General features: G+C 54.5%; 2 protein-coding genes across 8 annotated transcripts in view; one reads left to right on the top strand and one right to left on the bottom strand.

Annotated features, from left to right (window-relative positions):
• Window positions 1–4,428, bottom strand: part of MARS1 (methionyl-tRNA synthetase 1) — a 22,472-nt gene extending 18,044 nt beyond the window's left edge. The window contains exons 1-2 of one of the 2 annotated variants that reach the window (XM_072842964.1): window positions 4,279–4,428; window positions 155–837 (exon numbers count right to left, since the gene is read on the bottom strand). In XM_072842964.1, the coding sequence (XP_072699065.1) occupies window positions 155–263 (109 nt within the window). In that variant the 5' untranslated portion in view covers window positions 264–837; window positions 4,279–4,428. Of the gene's footprint in view, window positions 1–154; window positions 838–4,278 lie in introns of those variants that run through there. The other variant, XM_072842962.1, reaches the window with a different exon arrangement.
• ARHGAP9 (Rho GTPase activating protein 9) overlaps window positions 1–13,033 on the top strand; it is a 13,399-nt gene extending 366 nt beyond the window's left edge. The window contains exons 2-19 of one of the 6 annotated variants that reach the window (XM_072842968.1): window positions 5,547–5,614; window positions 5,931–6,264; window positions 6,555–6,778; window positions 7,730–7,954; window positions 8,130–8,243; window positions 8,435–8,539; window positions 8,783–8,844; window positions 8,977–9,067; window positions 9,238–9,333; window positions 9,458–9,556; window positions 9,744–9,885; window positions 9,973–10,080; window positions 10,421–10,519; window positions 10,698–10,775; window positions 10,914–10,967; window positions 11,223–11,357; window positions 12,025–12,130; window positions 12,740–13,033. In XM_072842968.1, the coding sequence (XP_072699069.1) occupies window positions 5,949–6,264; window positions 6,555–6,778; window positions 7,730–7,954; window positions 8,130–8,243; window positions 8,435–8,539; window positions 8,783–8,844; window positions 8,977–9,067; window positions 9,238–9,333; window positions 9,458–9,556; window positions 9,744–9,885; window positions 9,973–10,080; window positions 10,421–10,519; window positions 10,698–10,775; window positions 10,914–10,967; window positions 11,223–11,357; window positions 12,025–12,130; window positions 12,740–12,911 (2,226 nt within the window). In that variant the 5' untranslated portion in view covers window positions 5,547–5,614; window positions 5,931–5,948 and the 3' untranslated portion in view covers window positions 12,912–13,033. Of the gene's footprint in view, window positions 1–5,539; window positions 5,615–5,930; window positions 6,265–6,554; window positions 6,779–7,499; window positions 7,626–7,729; window positions 7,955–8,129; window positions 8,244–8,434; window positions 8,540–8,782; window positions 8,845–8,976; window positions 9,068–9,237; window positions 9,334–9,457; window positions 9,557–9,743; window positions 9,886–9,972; window positions 10,081–10,420; window positions 10,520–10,697; window positions 10,776–10,913; window positions 10,968–11,222; window positions 11,358–12,024; window positions 12,131–12,739 lie in introns of those variants that run through there. The other 5 variants (XM_072842969.1, XM_072842965.1, XM_072842966.1 and 2 more) reach the window with 5 other exon arrangements.

Raw genomic sequence — 13,033 nt, 5'->3', positions numbered from 1 at the left:
GCGTAATCAAGGGAACGACGACTGAAAGGGCTGCAGGGACAGAGGGATGGGCTGACCAGGAATAACGGGGGAGGCGGCGGACGGTCTGGGGAGGACCGCGGCGGCAGGGACGTCGGCCCCCTCCTCCACCGCCCACCAGCGCCAGCCCGACTACCTTCGGGGCCGACGGTGCTGACAAGCAGCTCCGCTCTGCCCTGGGCCCTGCCCGCCGCGGCCAGCACCGGGAGGCTCCCCGGGGCGCCCTCGCTCACGAACAGTCTCATTTCGCCGTGTGCGCCACGTTGATGCAACCGGAACCGGCCTCCGGCTGGTGGGTTGAGCGTCCCCGGCGACGCTCGCCGGGAAATGGAGTTCCGACCTCGGCCAAGCCCGGGGCACCGTTCTTGGAAATTAGACTACATCTCCCATCATGCAACACAAGGAAACAGGCCCAGAGTATCACAGAGATGGAGAGGCCGCAGAGGCTGCTGTGCTAGAGTGGCGCTTCTTGGGTGGGCGGGCCAGAGGAACCGTTTCCGCCTAGAGCCCCGCGCGGTGGGTCTCTACCGCGGCTGAGAGGCGATGAGGGAAGCCTGGGCGGCTGCTAGTGTTGCTGGAGTGGCGTGGACCTGACGGGGGCTGCCGGCGAGGCTGACTCTCGATTCAGGGTCATAAGAATAAGAATACAGAAAAAAAAGAAAAAGAAAAAGAATAAGAATACAGTTGAGGGGGACTCCCGGGTGGCTCCGCGGTTGAGCACCTGCCTTTGGTCCGGGGCGTGGTCCTGGAGACCCGGGATGGAGCCCCGCATCGGGCTCCTTCTCTGCTTATGACTCTGCCTCTCTTTCTGTGTCGCCCCTGAATTAAAAAAAAAATACAGTTGGGGGCCCCTGGGTGGTTCAGTGGGTTGGGTGTCGGTCCTTGACTCGGGTGACCCCAGGATCCTGAAACGCAGCCCCACATCTGGCTCCCTGCTCAGTGGGAAGCCTTCTCCTCGCTCTGCTGTTTCCCCCTGCTTGTACTCTCTTGCTCTTTCTGTCAGGTAAATAAATAAAATCTTTAAAAAGGGGAGGGGGATTATACAGTCGAGACTCACCATGAACTTAACTTTAGTGACACAGTGGAAATTAAAGTAGGTATCCTGTTAACAAGAAAGCATGGGACTATTAAATACTGATTTGATACCATTCTGCAGCTAGACAGTTTCATTGAAGGTGAGGGGCAGCTCACGTAGCAAGAAGGTCAGACCAAGGGAAGGAAGTAAGAAGGCTAAGAGTTTGGCAGTAAGTATATATTTTATGAGGAGGCACATATCAGTAATTGAGAAAGGGCTCCTTCTTACTCATTTTTGCATCCCTTTAAGAATGATTAATATCTGGGGCACCTGGCTGGCTCAATCAGACGAGCACATGGCTTGATCTTGAGATCATGAGTTCCAGCCCCGTGTTGGGTGTAGAGATTACTTAAATAAATACACTTAAAATAAATAAACTTAGAGATGCCTGGGTGGCTCAGTGGTTGATCGTCGGCCTTTGGCTCCGGACATAATCCCAGAATCCTGGGCCCGGGTTCAGGTCAGGCTTCCTGAAGGGAGCCTGCTTCTCCCTCTGCCTGTGTCTCTGCCTCTCTCTCTCTCTCTCTCTCTCTCTCTCATGAATAGATAAATGAAATCTTTAAAAAAATAAATAAACTTAAAGAAAAAAAGAATAATACCTAATAGTGCTCATGAATTAGGCACTGTTCTAAGTACTTTAATGTATATATTAATTCTCAAAAAACCCCGTGGAGGTTCTGGACCTGTTGAAGTGAGGCCTTGCAGCTTCTGCCCAGGCTTCTTGGAACACTCCAGTAGGTCTGAGCAGCCAAGTAAGAAGCCTCACTACCTTGAGACTGCCATGCTGGAGAGGTCTCATGTTGACACTCTGGCTGACAGCTCCAGCTGATCCTGGCATTCCAACCATTCCGATCAAGGAGTCAGATATGTGAGTGAGGGTCTCCAGACCAACCCATCTGCCTACTGAATATCACTAAGCGACCCTAGCCAATGCCACATGGGATAGAAGAATCACCCAGCTGAGCCCTATCCAAACTTCTGTTCCATGAAATTGTGAGATATAAGAAAAAGGTTATTTAAGAAAATACAAACAATGAGCTTGTTTCTCTCATTCTTGTTTTATAGATGAGGAAACTGAGGCACAGGGAGTTTACTTTGTGCCAGGCACTGTATGAAGCATTGAAGATACAATTATCAACAAAACAGATACAGGTTTATGCCTTGGCAGCGCTCATAGACTTCCTCATAAGTAAAATTATATATATATATATTTTTTTTTTAAGTTTCATGAAAGTCATAATGGGTAATGTAAAACTTGCCATGGGAGCTCCTATTTAGGGCCCCTACCCAATTCTAAGTAGTTAAGAGAGGCCTTCTTGTGCAAATAACCTTTCAGCTGAGATCAGAATGATAAGAGTTAGCCAGTGAAGATTGGTGGGATTGGAGAGGAAGTGTTTCAGGCAGAAGGAAAAAAAACATGGAAAGGACAGGAGACCTCAGTGCACTTTAGGAATGTGAGGAATTAGTGTGTGGCAAGAGTATGGAGTTTGTGGTAGGAAGCATGAAAAAGGCTAGGCTCGAGGGAGAAAGTCTCTGTAAACCATACTGTAAAATTTGGACTTGACTCTGAGGACAATGAGAAGCCTTTAAAAGGTTAAGTCAGGGACATACATGGCAAGGCATTTTTGTGCTTTCGGAAGGTCACTCTGGCTGCTATGCCGACAATGGACTAGAGGTGAGCAGAACCATATGCAGAGAGACTAGTTTGGAGGCTATATCATCCAGACTAAAGATGATAGTTGTAGAGATTAAAGGAAGTAGGTAGATTGAAAAGATATAGTAATCAGTTAAATAGGAGTGGTAAGAAAACAGGAGAAATTAAGGTTGGCTGCCAGGCTTCTGGCATGGACAATTGGGTATACCCTGCATGTGCACCATTTGCCCTATCATAGTGATTATCATGATGCATTTTCTTATGACATGGCAGGGGCCATATTTATCCTCTTAATTGACAATGCCTAGCACGTTGGTTCCTACCTACCACATATGCTAGCAAGTGTTCAACAAATATTTATTGAACTTAAATTTTTTAATTTTTGTTTTTTTTTTTTTATTTATGATAGTCACAGAGAGAGAGAGAGAGAGAGAGAGAGAGAGAGGCAGAGACACAGGCAGAGGGAGAAGCAGGCTCCATGCAGGGAGCCTGATGTGGGACTTGATCCCAGGTCTCCAGGATCAGGCCCTGGGCTGAAGGCAGGCACTAAACCACTGAGCCACCCAGGCTGCCCCTGAACTTAAATTTAACCAAAAAGTGGTACTGGAGGAGAAACAGTTTTGTGGGGGAAGCGGACAAGTTCCGTTTAGAACATACTGTGTTTGTACTACTTTGGGTATTGTGATATATCTACGTGGAGTTTTTTTTTTTCCACGTGGAGTTTTTCAGTGGAGAGTGGATTAAACTAGAGCTCCAGAGAAAGATCTGGACCAGAGATAGGGTACTCAGCAGCATATGGAGGTCATTTAAGCTGGGAAGAAAATAAGACCACACAGAGTGTATGGAGTGCAAAGGGCACAAGATCTATGACAGACCTCTGGGGCCTAAGAAACAAGTGAAGTTCTTCCTTAGGCATTGGAGAAGGGACTGCTAAGAAGGTAAGGACACCAGCAGTGTTTGTAGAAGGTGAGAATAGACCATTGTGTTGGCTGCCGCTGAGATGTCAACCAACCTAAGGACTGCGAAGTATCCCTGTAAAGTGAAAGTGATCCTAGTGAGGAGGGACCTTGCAGAGGTGAGAGGAAATGGAGACCCCCCATATGTAGGCAACTCTTTCAAGAAGTTTGACTGTAGGGAGATCCCTGGGTGGCTCGGCAGTTTAGCGCCTGCCTTTGGCCCAGGGCGGAATCCTGGAGTCCCCGGATCAGGATCAAGTCCCACGTCAGGCTCCTGGCGTGGAGCCTGCTTCTCCCTCCTCCTGTGTCTCTGCCTCTCTCTCTCTCTCTCTCTCTCTCTCTCTCTATCATAAATAAATAAATAAAACTTTTTTTTAAAAAAAAAGAAGTTTGACTGTAAAGAGAAGAGAGGGATAGGGTGGTAACCAAGGAGGATAGTAAAGGGAAGTTTGGCTAAAGATGGCTGAGACTTGAATATGTTCAAACGCCAAGGGGAAGGAGGCAATAAAAAGGGAGAGGATAAAGTACAAGAGAGTCCACCGATAAGACAGAGAGGAAGAGCTCTGAGCACTTACAAACCCCAGATGAATGAATGATGAGCGAATGGGATAAAGTCGCTGACTCTTGTGGAGGCAGGAAGGAATAGCTGAGGGGTGGGGTTCTCCATATGTTGAAAGTGGAGCCCACTGAGGACAGAAGGTCACTGAGGCCGAATCCCAGTACGAATCCCAGTACTGGGAACCAGCCCTCAGATCACAGGTCAGGGGAGGAGAGCTGGCTCTTTGATGTCACCAAGGGGGGTGGGGCAGTCCCTACCCTACCTCTCCAAAGCCAGACAGAGCCTCACCTTGTGCAGTGGGGAAACTGACAAAAGGGGAAAACAAGAGTCGTTAGGTAAGGTGGAAGCATTAATGTGTGTTTTAAAGCTCCGACAATCAACAGGGGAAGTCAGTTCCCACCTTCCAGCAAGGAAAAGCCAACATCAGTCCCCGATCCCCCCATATGCTGTGAGAGCACCCTGTAATGTGTGTCCAGAGTCCTTGATTCAGTCATAATTTTTTTTAGTTTTATTTTTTTTAATTTTTAAATTTATTTATTAATGAGAGATACACACACAGAGAGAGAAAGAGAGGCAGAGACACAGGCAGAGGGAGAAGCAAGCTCCATGCAGGGAGCCTGACGTGGGACTCGATCCTGGGTCTCCAGGATCAGGCCATGGGCTGAAGGCAGGTGCTAAACCGCTGAGCCACGGGGACTGCCCTGATTCAGTCATAATTAATAAATGCATTGTGTCATTAGTTAAGAGCTGTCCCTAAGCTCCAAGAGGGCAAGACCTGTGTCTATCTCCGCCCCCCCCCCCATATCTCAGTGGGTAACACTGTTCATTTCACCCAGGGGGCGCTCAGCCAATCCTTGTTCAGAGCATGAAAGAAGGGGCCCACACGCTGAAGTAGGGCTCTGCCCAGGACGCTTAAGTACAAAGGATTGTTTCAAGGCCTCTCTGCTCCCCAAACACATCTTGCTTGGATTGAGAGGATGGTGGTATTTCCACCTCTTCCTCTGACATGGAGCCCCTTTGTGTTTCTCCCAGCCACTTTCTCTTTCTCTCTACTTTGGTCTTATTATTTCTCTGGCTCTGGTTTCTCTGTCGCTCTTTCTTTCCGAGTCTGCACAGGAAGCACGCAACTTTAGGTCTGAGGCTATTGGTAACGGAAACACTGGTGCCTGTGTAAATTTAATAAAGGTCACAAACTTTGTTTCCATTTTTGTCTTTAATTCCTGCCTCTTTGCCTCTGTGTTCCGTCTTGGACCTGATTCTTTCTCCTCATCTTCCTGCGTCCAGCTCAAAAGTCCTACCGCCACCCGGGACCACCTGCTCCTGCCCATGGATCTCCTGATGGGCCCCAGAAGGTACTTGGAGGAAAATCACCAGCTAGCCTGTCTCCTCTGATTTCCTGCCCTGCTGGCCCCAGAGCTCTGCTGACCACATCCTCTCCCACCTTACTTATATACTTCCTCCCCAGTCACATCACCCAGGAGTTCTCAGTCCCCTAAACCTGCCACTGACCCCTACCCAGGCTCTCTGCTTTACCCTCTGCTCTCATTCCGAGGTTTCTGTCCCTACATTCCCCCCCCCCCCCAACGCTGCTCTTTGAACCATGTCTCTCTGCTTGGAAGCAGCCAGTCGTGTCCTTTTCTGGATCTCCAGCACCCCTTCTTCCCACAGGTGACAGTATTGCCTGCAATGCTGTCAGGCCGGTGGTGGTCAAGTACCCGGGGGAACCTTGGACTGGGGCCCCAAAACCCTTCTCAGGGATCCCAGCTGTGTGCCCTCTATGCCTTCACTTACACTGGGGCAGATGGCCGACAAGTGTCCCTGGCTGAAGGGGATAGGTTTCTACTGCTTCGAAAGACCAACTCAGACTGGTGGTTGGCAAGGCGCCTGGGAGCACCCGCCACTTCTCGACCCATCTTTGTCCCAGCTGCCTACGTGACAGAGGAATCTAGCCCTTCCCAGAGCCCAACCACCACCAATCCCAGCCAATCCCTCTGGACTCCTGGTGAGTACTCTCTTCCCCTTCCTACCTCCATGGCTTCCAGGAATTTCTGGAAGGATCTCCCTTCCTCCAAGCATCTGGTGACCCTCTTCTCTTATTTCCCTCTGATCAGCTTACACTTCACCCCCATCACCATGTCCCCATTGCCTCTCTTCCTAAACTTTCTAGGTCTCCTGTACTTCCCCATAGCCACCCCTGCTCTTGTCTTCCTTGTGACTTCCCAGGATGAGGGATCCAGCCAAGATCACCCCTCTGATCACCTACCCTCACCCTTTCCATTTCTCTGTTTCCAGGGCCAAAGTTGCATCTTGACTCCAGGGAGGAGCTGCACCTGCCTCAGGAAGCCCCAGGCAGAACGCAAACAAGCTCTAAGCAGCCTCCTCCTCTTCCCCCCAAAATGTGTAGAAGTGTCAGTGTTACCAATTTGAGGCCTAGCCTCCTGAAGCCCTTCCAGGAAGGAGCAAGTGGCAGATCCCTCTCACAGGAAGACTTACTGACAGAGGCCGGTGCCAACAAGGTGAGTCACAGGCCCCTCTGAACACAATGAGCGGTTATTGACTGCCGGGCCTGTTCTAGACGCCACCACAGACAAGGCAGACAGACTCTCTGCCCTCACGGGATTCCCACGGGGGTGACAAACAGAGATCCGTACTGGATGGTGCTGCTAAGTACTACCAAGAAGCATAAATGGGCTAAGAGAGTGATGGAGGTGATCTGGGAAGGCGTCTCCCAGGAAATGGCATTTAGCTGAATCTGAATAAGGAGAAGGAGGAAATAGCGGGGAAACAAACTCTGGAATGAGAAGGAATTCTAGCCAAGGGATAGCACGTGGCAAAGGTCCCGAGGATACGGGAACCTGGCAGGTGACGGGGGCCTGAAAGAAGGCCAACCAGCTATGTTTTTCTCTCTACCTCCTGACTCCTGGCCCAGGGCAGGGTTTTTCCTGTGTCCCCTCTTGCCAGCTCAGGTCACCAGCAAGTCCCATTTAGAGATGTAACTTCCTCGCTCTTCTGGAAGACTTAGCTCCTCCCCTCTCTTACTTACTGGTGGATTAAAGCGGCCCCTCCTCTCTCATGCTCCCCTAGTAAGGGTCCCTGAGCCCTCTCCCTCTCTTCCCTTTCACAGAGGAGAGGGTGAGGGTGGGGCGCTCCCCTCAACCATCCTCCCCAACACACAGAAAGCCTGTTCCCCTTTCCTGAGGCCCTGGGGTAGGGGCGGGGTGGGGGAGAAGGGAAGTTGGCAACAGGAAGTGAGGAGGAGAAAAGCAGAGCCGAGGGAGGGAGTTTAAAAAAAAAAAAAAAAAAACTAGCTGGGGATTAGGGTTTCTTCCCCAGTACCTGGGTCACCCCAGCCAGGAGCTGGGGGTGAGGAAAGAGTAGGGGAGAGAGGAGGAGGTGGTTAGGTGGAGAGAAGACTGGGGAGGCACACAGGCAGAATAACTATCTTCTTCTCCCCCCTTTCCTGGCAGGCAAGACCCCAGCCCCTCATGTCAGAGCACCCTGTCTACTGCAACCTAGTGGACCTTCGCCGCTGCCCCCGGTCTCCCCCCACAAGCCCTGCGTGCGCCCCGCTGCAGAGGCTGGACTCCTGGGAGCAGCACTTGGACCTCAACTCCGGACGCTGCTTCTACATACATTCGCTGACTGGCTGCAAGTCCTGGAAGCCCCCACGCCGCACTCGCCTGCGGGAGATGGTGAGACTCCCCCCTGCCCGCTCCTTTGTCCCCTCAATCCCCTCCTTTCCCCTCCTGATCCCCAAAGGAGCATGTTTTCTCCCTGGGACTGCTATCGGAAAATTGTTGAGAAGGGTGTTGACAGCGAGTTGAGGTGGCATCTGGCTGTCGCTTTGCACCTCACCCCACCCCCCAGAACCCCGGCTCCATGGAGGGGATGCAGACCCTGAGTCGGGACAATGGCCTCCTGCCACCTCAGGCAAAGGGCTCCGAAGCTGACCCAGCGCCCCCAGAACTGTGCGGCCCCCAGGTGAGATTCCCCCCTCCTCCTGGTCGCCGGGAGGAAAAGGCTTCTTTTTACTACTCTTTTATGCAAGACATCCTTCTTCATTACCCATCACACCCCCTGCCTCTCACCCACATCCGCACCCTTCTTCCCCCTATAGCAGCGACTCTGAAGTTGACGTTTCCTCCACCTGTCCCCCCAATTCCCTCCCCCAGGGCTCACCCTGCCTCCGCCAGCGCACCTCCCAGCTCCAGCCGGCAGACCTGCCCTCAGCCTTGCAGCCCTCCCGACCTCTGCCGCAGGTCCTGGACGACCCCCACGTAGGTCACCCACTTCCTTGGGCCCACCAAGGTCCTCGCTGCCCCGCCCCACCCCCAATTCCTGCTCCAGTAGAAACGTCTTCCTCTTTCTGAGGTTCTCTGGGTATCCTCTCTTGCACAGCCGCCTCCAGCCACCAACCGTAGAGGACCTCGCTCCTGGGCCACCCCCTTGGGAAAGCCCTGGCGGCTGGGGGGGGGGGGAGGGCTGGGGGGCTCATTAGTACCCCTCGCTCCACTCCGCAGGAGGTGGAAAAGTCTGGCCTGCTCAACGTGACCAAGATCGCCCAGGGGGGGCGAAAGCTCAGGTGAGCGGGGCGAACGCAGCGGGGCCTGGGCGGCGGGGTCGTGGGGCCGAGTGTGCGGACCGCGCCGCCGCCCGCGGCTCTGAGTGGCCTTCGCACCGCTCCCCCTGCCCCCTGCCCCCTCCGCCCCTGCAGGAAGAACTGGAGCCCGTCTTGGGTGGTGTTGGCAGGTAACAGCTTGATGTTCTACCGGGAGCCGCCGGCCGCCGCGCCCTCCTCCCTCTGGGTGAGTGGGGGTGTCGCAGCAGGGGTTCGGGAAGCCGGTGGGGCGGGGGCGGGGGCGGGGGTGGGGGAGGGAGGTAGAGGAGCCAGCCCGGCCGTGTCCTCGCAGTCCCCCGGGTGGGAGCGAGGCTACGGTGGAGCCGTGCCCGGGCCTCAGTTTCTCCTGATTGCCAGGGACCAGCGGGTAGCCGACCCGAAAGCAGCGTGGACCTGCGTGGGGCAGCCCTGGCCCACGGTCGCCACCTGTCCAGCCGCCGCAACGTCCTGCACGTGAGTGCCCTCCCGCGTGTACCCCAAAGTCCACCCGACCCGAGGTGCGCGCGGGTGGCCGTTGGCCCCCCGGCTTTTCGGCTCCTCTCCGCTGACTCCAGCCCTTTGTGCGCTGGTGCCTCAGATCCGCACGGTCCCTGGGCACGAGTTCCTGCTGCAGTCAGACCACGAGGCCGAGCTGCGAGCCTGGCACCGCGCGCTGCGGGCGGTCATCGAGCGCCTGGTGAGGGGGGAGAGGTGGCAGGTGGCGGGCGCCGGCGGGAGGCTGGGGGGCGCCGTGGGATTCCGCGGTGGTAGGGACCGGCGCTCCGGGGCAGGGCCGGGGCCGGGCCGGGTCCCCTGGCGTCGCCCGGAGCGGCAGGTTTGTCTCCTCTCCAATCTCCGACTCGGGCCGCCCCCTCCGGGCCTAGGACCGGGAGAACCCGCTGGAGCTGCGCCTGTCGGGGTCGGGGCCCGCGGAGCTGGAGGAGCTGAGCGGCGGGGAGGACGACGAAGAGGAGTCGGAGCCGGTGTCCAAGCCGCTACTGCGGCTCAGCGGCCGCCGGAGCTCGGGTGAGGGCAGGGCCGGGGCGACCCGGGGGACCCGGGGCGACCCGGGCTCCGGGGCGGCTCTCACGCCCGTCCACCTGCCTCCCGCAGGGCGCTGTCCCGAAGGCACCGAGCAGAACCGCGTGCGGAACAAGCTGAAGCGGCTCATCGCCAAGAGACCGCCCTTGCAGAGCCTGCAGGAGCGCGGCCTACTCCGCGGTGAGTGGACCCCGCGCCCTCCTGCCTGCCCCTGCAATGTTTCAGCAAAGCGTCTTTTCGGTCCTGATCTGGGCATCAGCTCCCTTCGTGGGTGAGCAAGCCTCAGTGAGACTCAGGGGAGAGCGCCCTAAAGCTGGATCACTGGTCTTCTGCTCCTCTACTGCTTATTTTTTTTTGGCGGGGGTGGGGGGTGGGGTGGGGTGAGGGTGTAGCTCCTTGCCCAAGCCTAGGAAAGGCAGCAGGGAGGGCCAGCCCAACTTTGGGGTGAAAACCTGTGCTGAGAAGAGCTTCCATGGGTGATGCTGCCACAGGCTGCCCACCTCACTCTGTGCGTCTCCAGATCAGGTGTTCGGCTGCCAGTTGGAATCACTGTGCCAGCGGGAAGGGGACACGGTGCCCAGCTTTGTGCGGCTCTGCATTGCTGCTGTGGATAAGAGAGGTCACTTTTCCAGAGACCCCACAACCTCCCCTTCCAACAGGCCAAAGCCTGGAGTCCCCCGTCCCCGTCCCTAGTCTTCCTGCAGCCTTCTTCCTCTCCACCCTTGCAACTCTCGCCCGTTCCCCCCTTACAGAACTTAGAGCAAGAGTCCTTATCTGCTCCCTGCCTCATGTCCTAGGTCTAGACGTGGATGGCATTTACCGGGTGAGCGGGAACCTGGCTGTGGTCCAGAAACTTCGCTTCCTGGTGGACAGAGGTGAGGAGGCTAGTGGGCACGTGAGCACTAAGAATTCATGTCTCAGAACCACAGGCAGTTTCTCAGGGTCCCGGGAGAACAGGGAGGTCTGGCTAAAACTGCGTCTTACCTCTTGACCTCTTCTCATCCGTGTTGCAGAGCGGGCGATCACCTCCGATGGGCGGTACGTGTTCCCAGAACAGCCAGGACAAGGTACTTACATGGAAGGCCCCTCAGACCCTAAAACATCCGACATCCTCCCTGCTCCTTCTGGATCCCTCTACGTCCTGCTCCTGGGTGGCTTGTCCCCATCCCCCACCTCTGCTGCCTTGCTTCTGTGTGGATCTCCTAGGTATTCCAGTGGTCCACCTTAACTGGATCTCCTCCCAAACTCATGACCTCCCAGTCTCTGGGTCTCTCTGGTCCTCCATAAGCCCCGAGCCCCTCTGTACCTCCTTCTCCTCCCAGAAGGCCGACTAGATTTGGACAGTGCTGAGTGGGATGATATTCACGTGGTCACAGGAGCCCTGAAGCTTTTTCTCAGGGAGCTACCCCAGCCTCTGGTGCCTCCACCGCTCCTGCCGGATTTTCGTGCTGCCCTTGGTAAGGGACGAGAGCTTTGGGCAATACTCTTAGGTATAGGGGTGAGGCATATAGGGTCAAGACTAGAGTTTCCCTTACACCTTGTGATCCCATCCTGAGCACAGAGGTGGAAAACAGGTTTCAACTCCTGTACCAACTCCAGTTATTTGTGTGTGTGTGAGAATGGAATATTTAGAGGGCTGAGTTAAAAAGAAGTTTAGGGACACCTGGGTGGCTCAGCGGTCTGCCTTTGACTCAGGGCGTCATCCCTGAGTCCCAGACGAGTCCCACATCAGGATCCCTGCAGGGAGCCTGCTTCTCCCTCTGCTTGTGTCTCTGCCTCTCTCTCTCTCTCTCTCCCTCTCTCTCTCTCTGTCTCTTATGAATAAATAGGTAAACTCTTAAAATAAAAATAAAAAGTCTAAAGCTGCATTTAGGGGCACCTGGCTGGCTCAGTCAGTAGAGTGTAGAGTAGAGTGTGCAACTCTTGATCTCAGGGTCAGGACTTTGAGGCTCATGCTGGGTGTAGAGATTACTTAATATTTAAAAAAATGATAATAAAGCTGCAGTTGGGCTCAGTGGAAAAGAAAGCTGTGGTAGATTAATGGTGCCTTCCGTGGGGGTGGGAAAGAGTAGCGAGTCTACCCTAGCCTCACCCCTGTGCCCTTCCCTCACTCTTTCCCTCTAGCACTCTCCGAATCAGAACAGCGCATCTCTCAAATCCGAGAATTAATAGGCTCAATGCCCAGGCCCAACCATGACACTCTGCGGTACCTCCTGGAACATTTATGCAGGTCAGGAAGACTGAACATCTTTGTGCACGTGGAGGGAGGGTAGAGCGGGGCATGCAGCAGGGACTGTGTTCAGATGCAGTGAAGATAGGGGACACTTATGTTTCTCACCTGCTCCGCAGGCAGATGGAGGAAACAGGCAACCTCTGTGCAGGGCATCAGGTGGGGAAGCGGGGATCAAGAGAGGCCCAGGGATGCTGTGAGGGAAATGAGGGCGATCTCACCTCTCCCTTCTCCCTGCCTCTTTGTCTCCTGTTGGGACAGTGGTCGTGGCTTATTTGGCTGAGCTGGGCCTGGGCAGTGACTTCTGAGAGAGGATAGCCGTTTGAATTAGAGTTGCCCAGTCTATGAGACTCTAGGAATGGTCTCTGAAGCTGGGAAGAGGCTGGCAAATCTTGGGTTGTATCTTCCAAGTTGTATCCTGATGGGACCCTTCTCCCCAAGGGTCTCATCTCCATTCCCCTTGTGGGGCTCTCGGCTTCATTTCCTTCAGCCACCACACGGAGGGGTCCCGAAGCGAACTCTTTCCTGCTCTGACCTTTGAAGGGTTAGATTTATTTGAAGTGGTGAAGCTGCTGCCTTACAGCCCCTTCTCCTGATCTTTGCTCACAGGGTGATAGCACACTCAGATAAGAACCGCATGACCCCCCACAACCTGGGAATCGTATTTGGGCCTACCCTGTTTCGGCCAGAGCAAGAGACATCTGACCCAGCTGCCCATGCTCTCTACCCTGGGCAGCTAGTCCAACTCATGCTCACTGACTTCAGCAGCCTTTTCCCCTGATTGGGGCAAGGAGGAAGACAAAATGTGTTTCCACTGATCTCTGTTGGGTACCCTTTAGTGGGGGGTGAGGATAGTAGATGTTCTGTTTTGAGGACATCCCATTAAATCCTGTGTCTCCCAGA

This window comes from Canis lupus, chromosome 11, assembly GCF_048164855.1.
Source record: "Canis lupus baileyi chromosome 11, mCanLup2.hap1, whole genome shotgun sequence".
Taxonomy (NCBI): domain Eukaryota; kingdom Metazoa; phylum Chordata; class Mammalia; order Carnivora; family Canidae; genus Canis; species Canis lupus.
The sequence above is the reverse complement of the archived record's forward strand: the minus strand, read 5'-3'. Positions and strand labels throughout refer to the sequence as shown.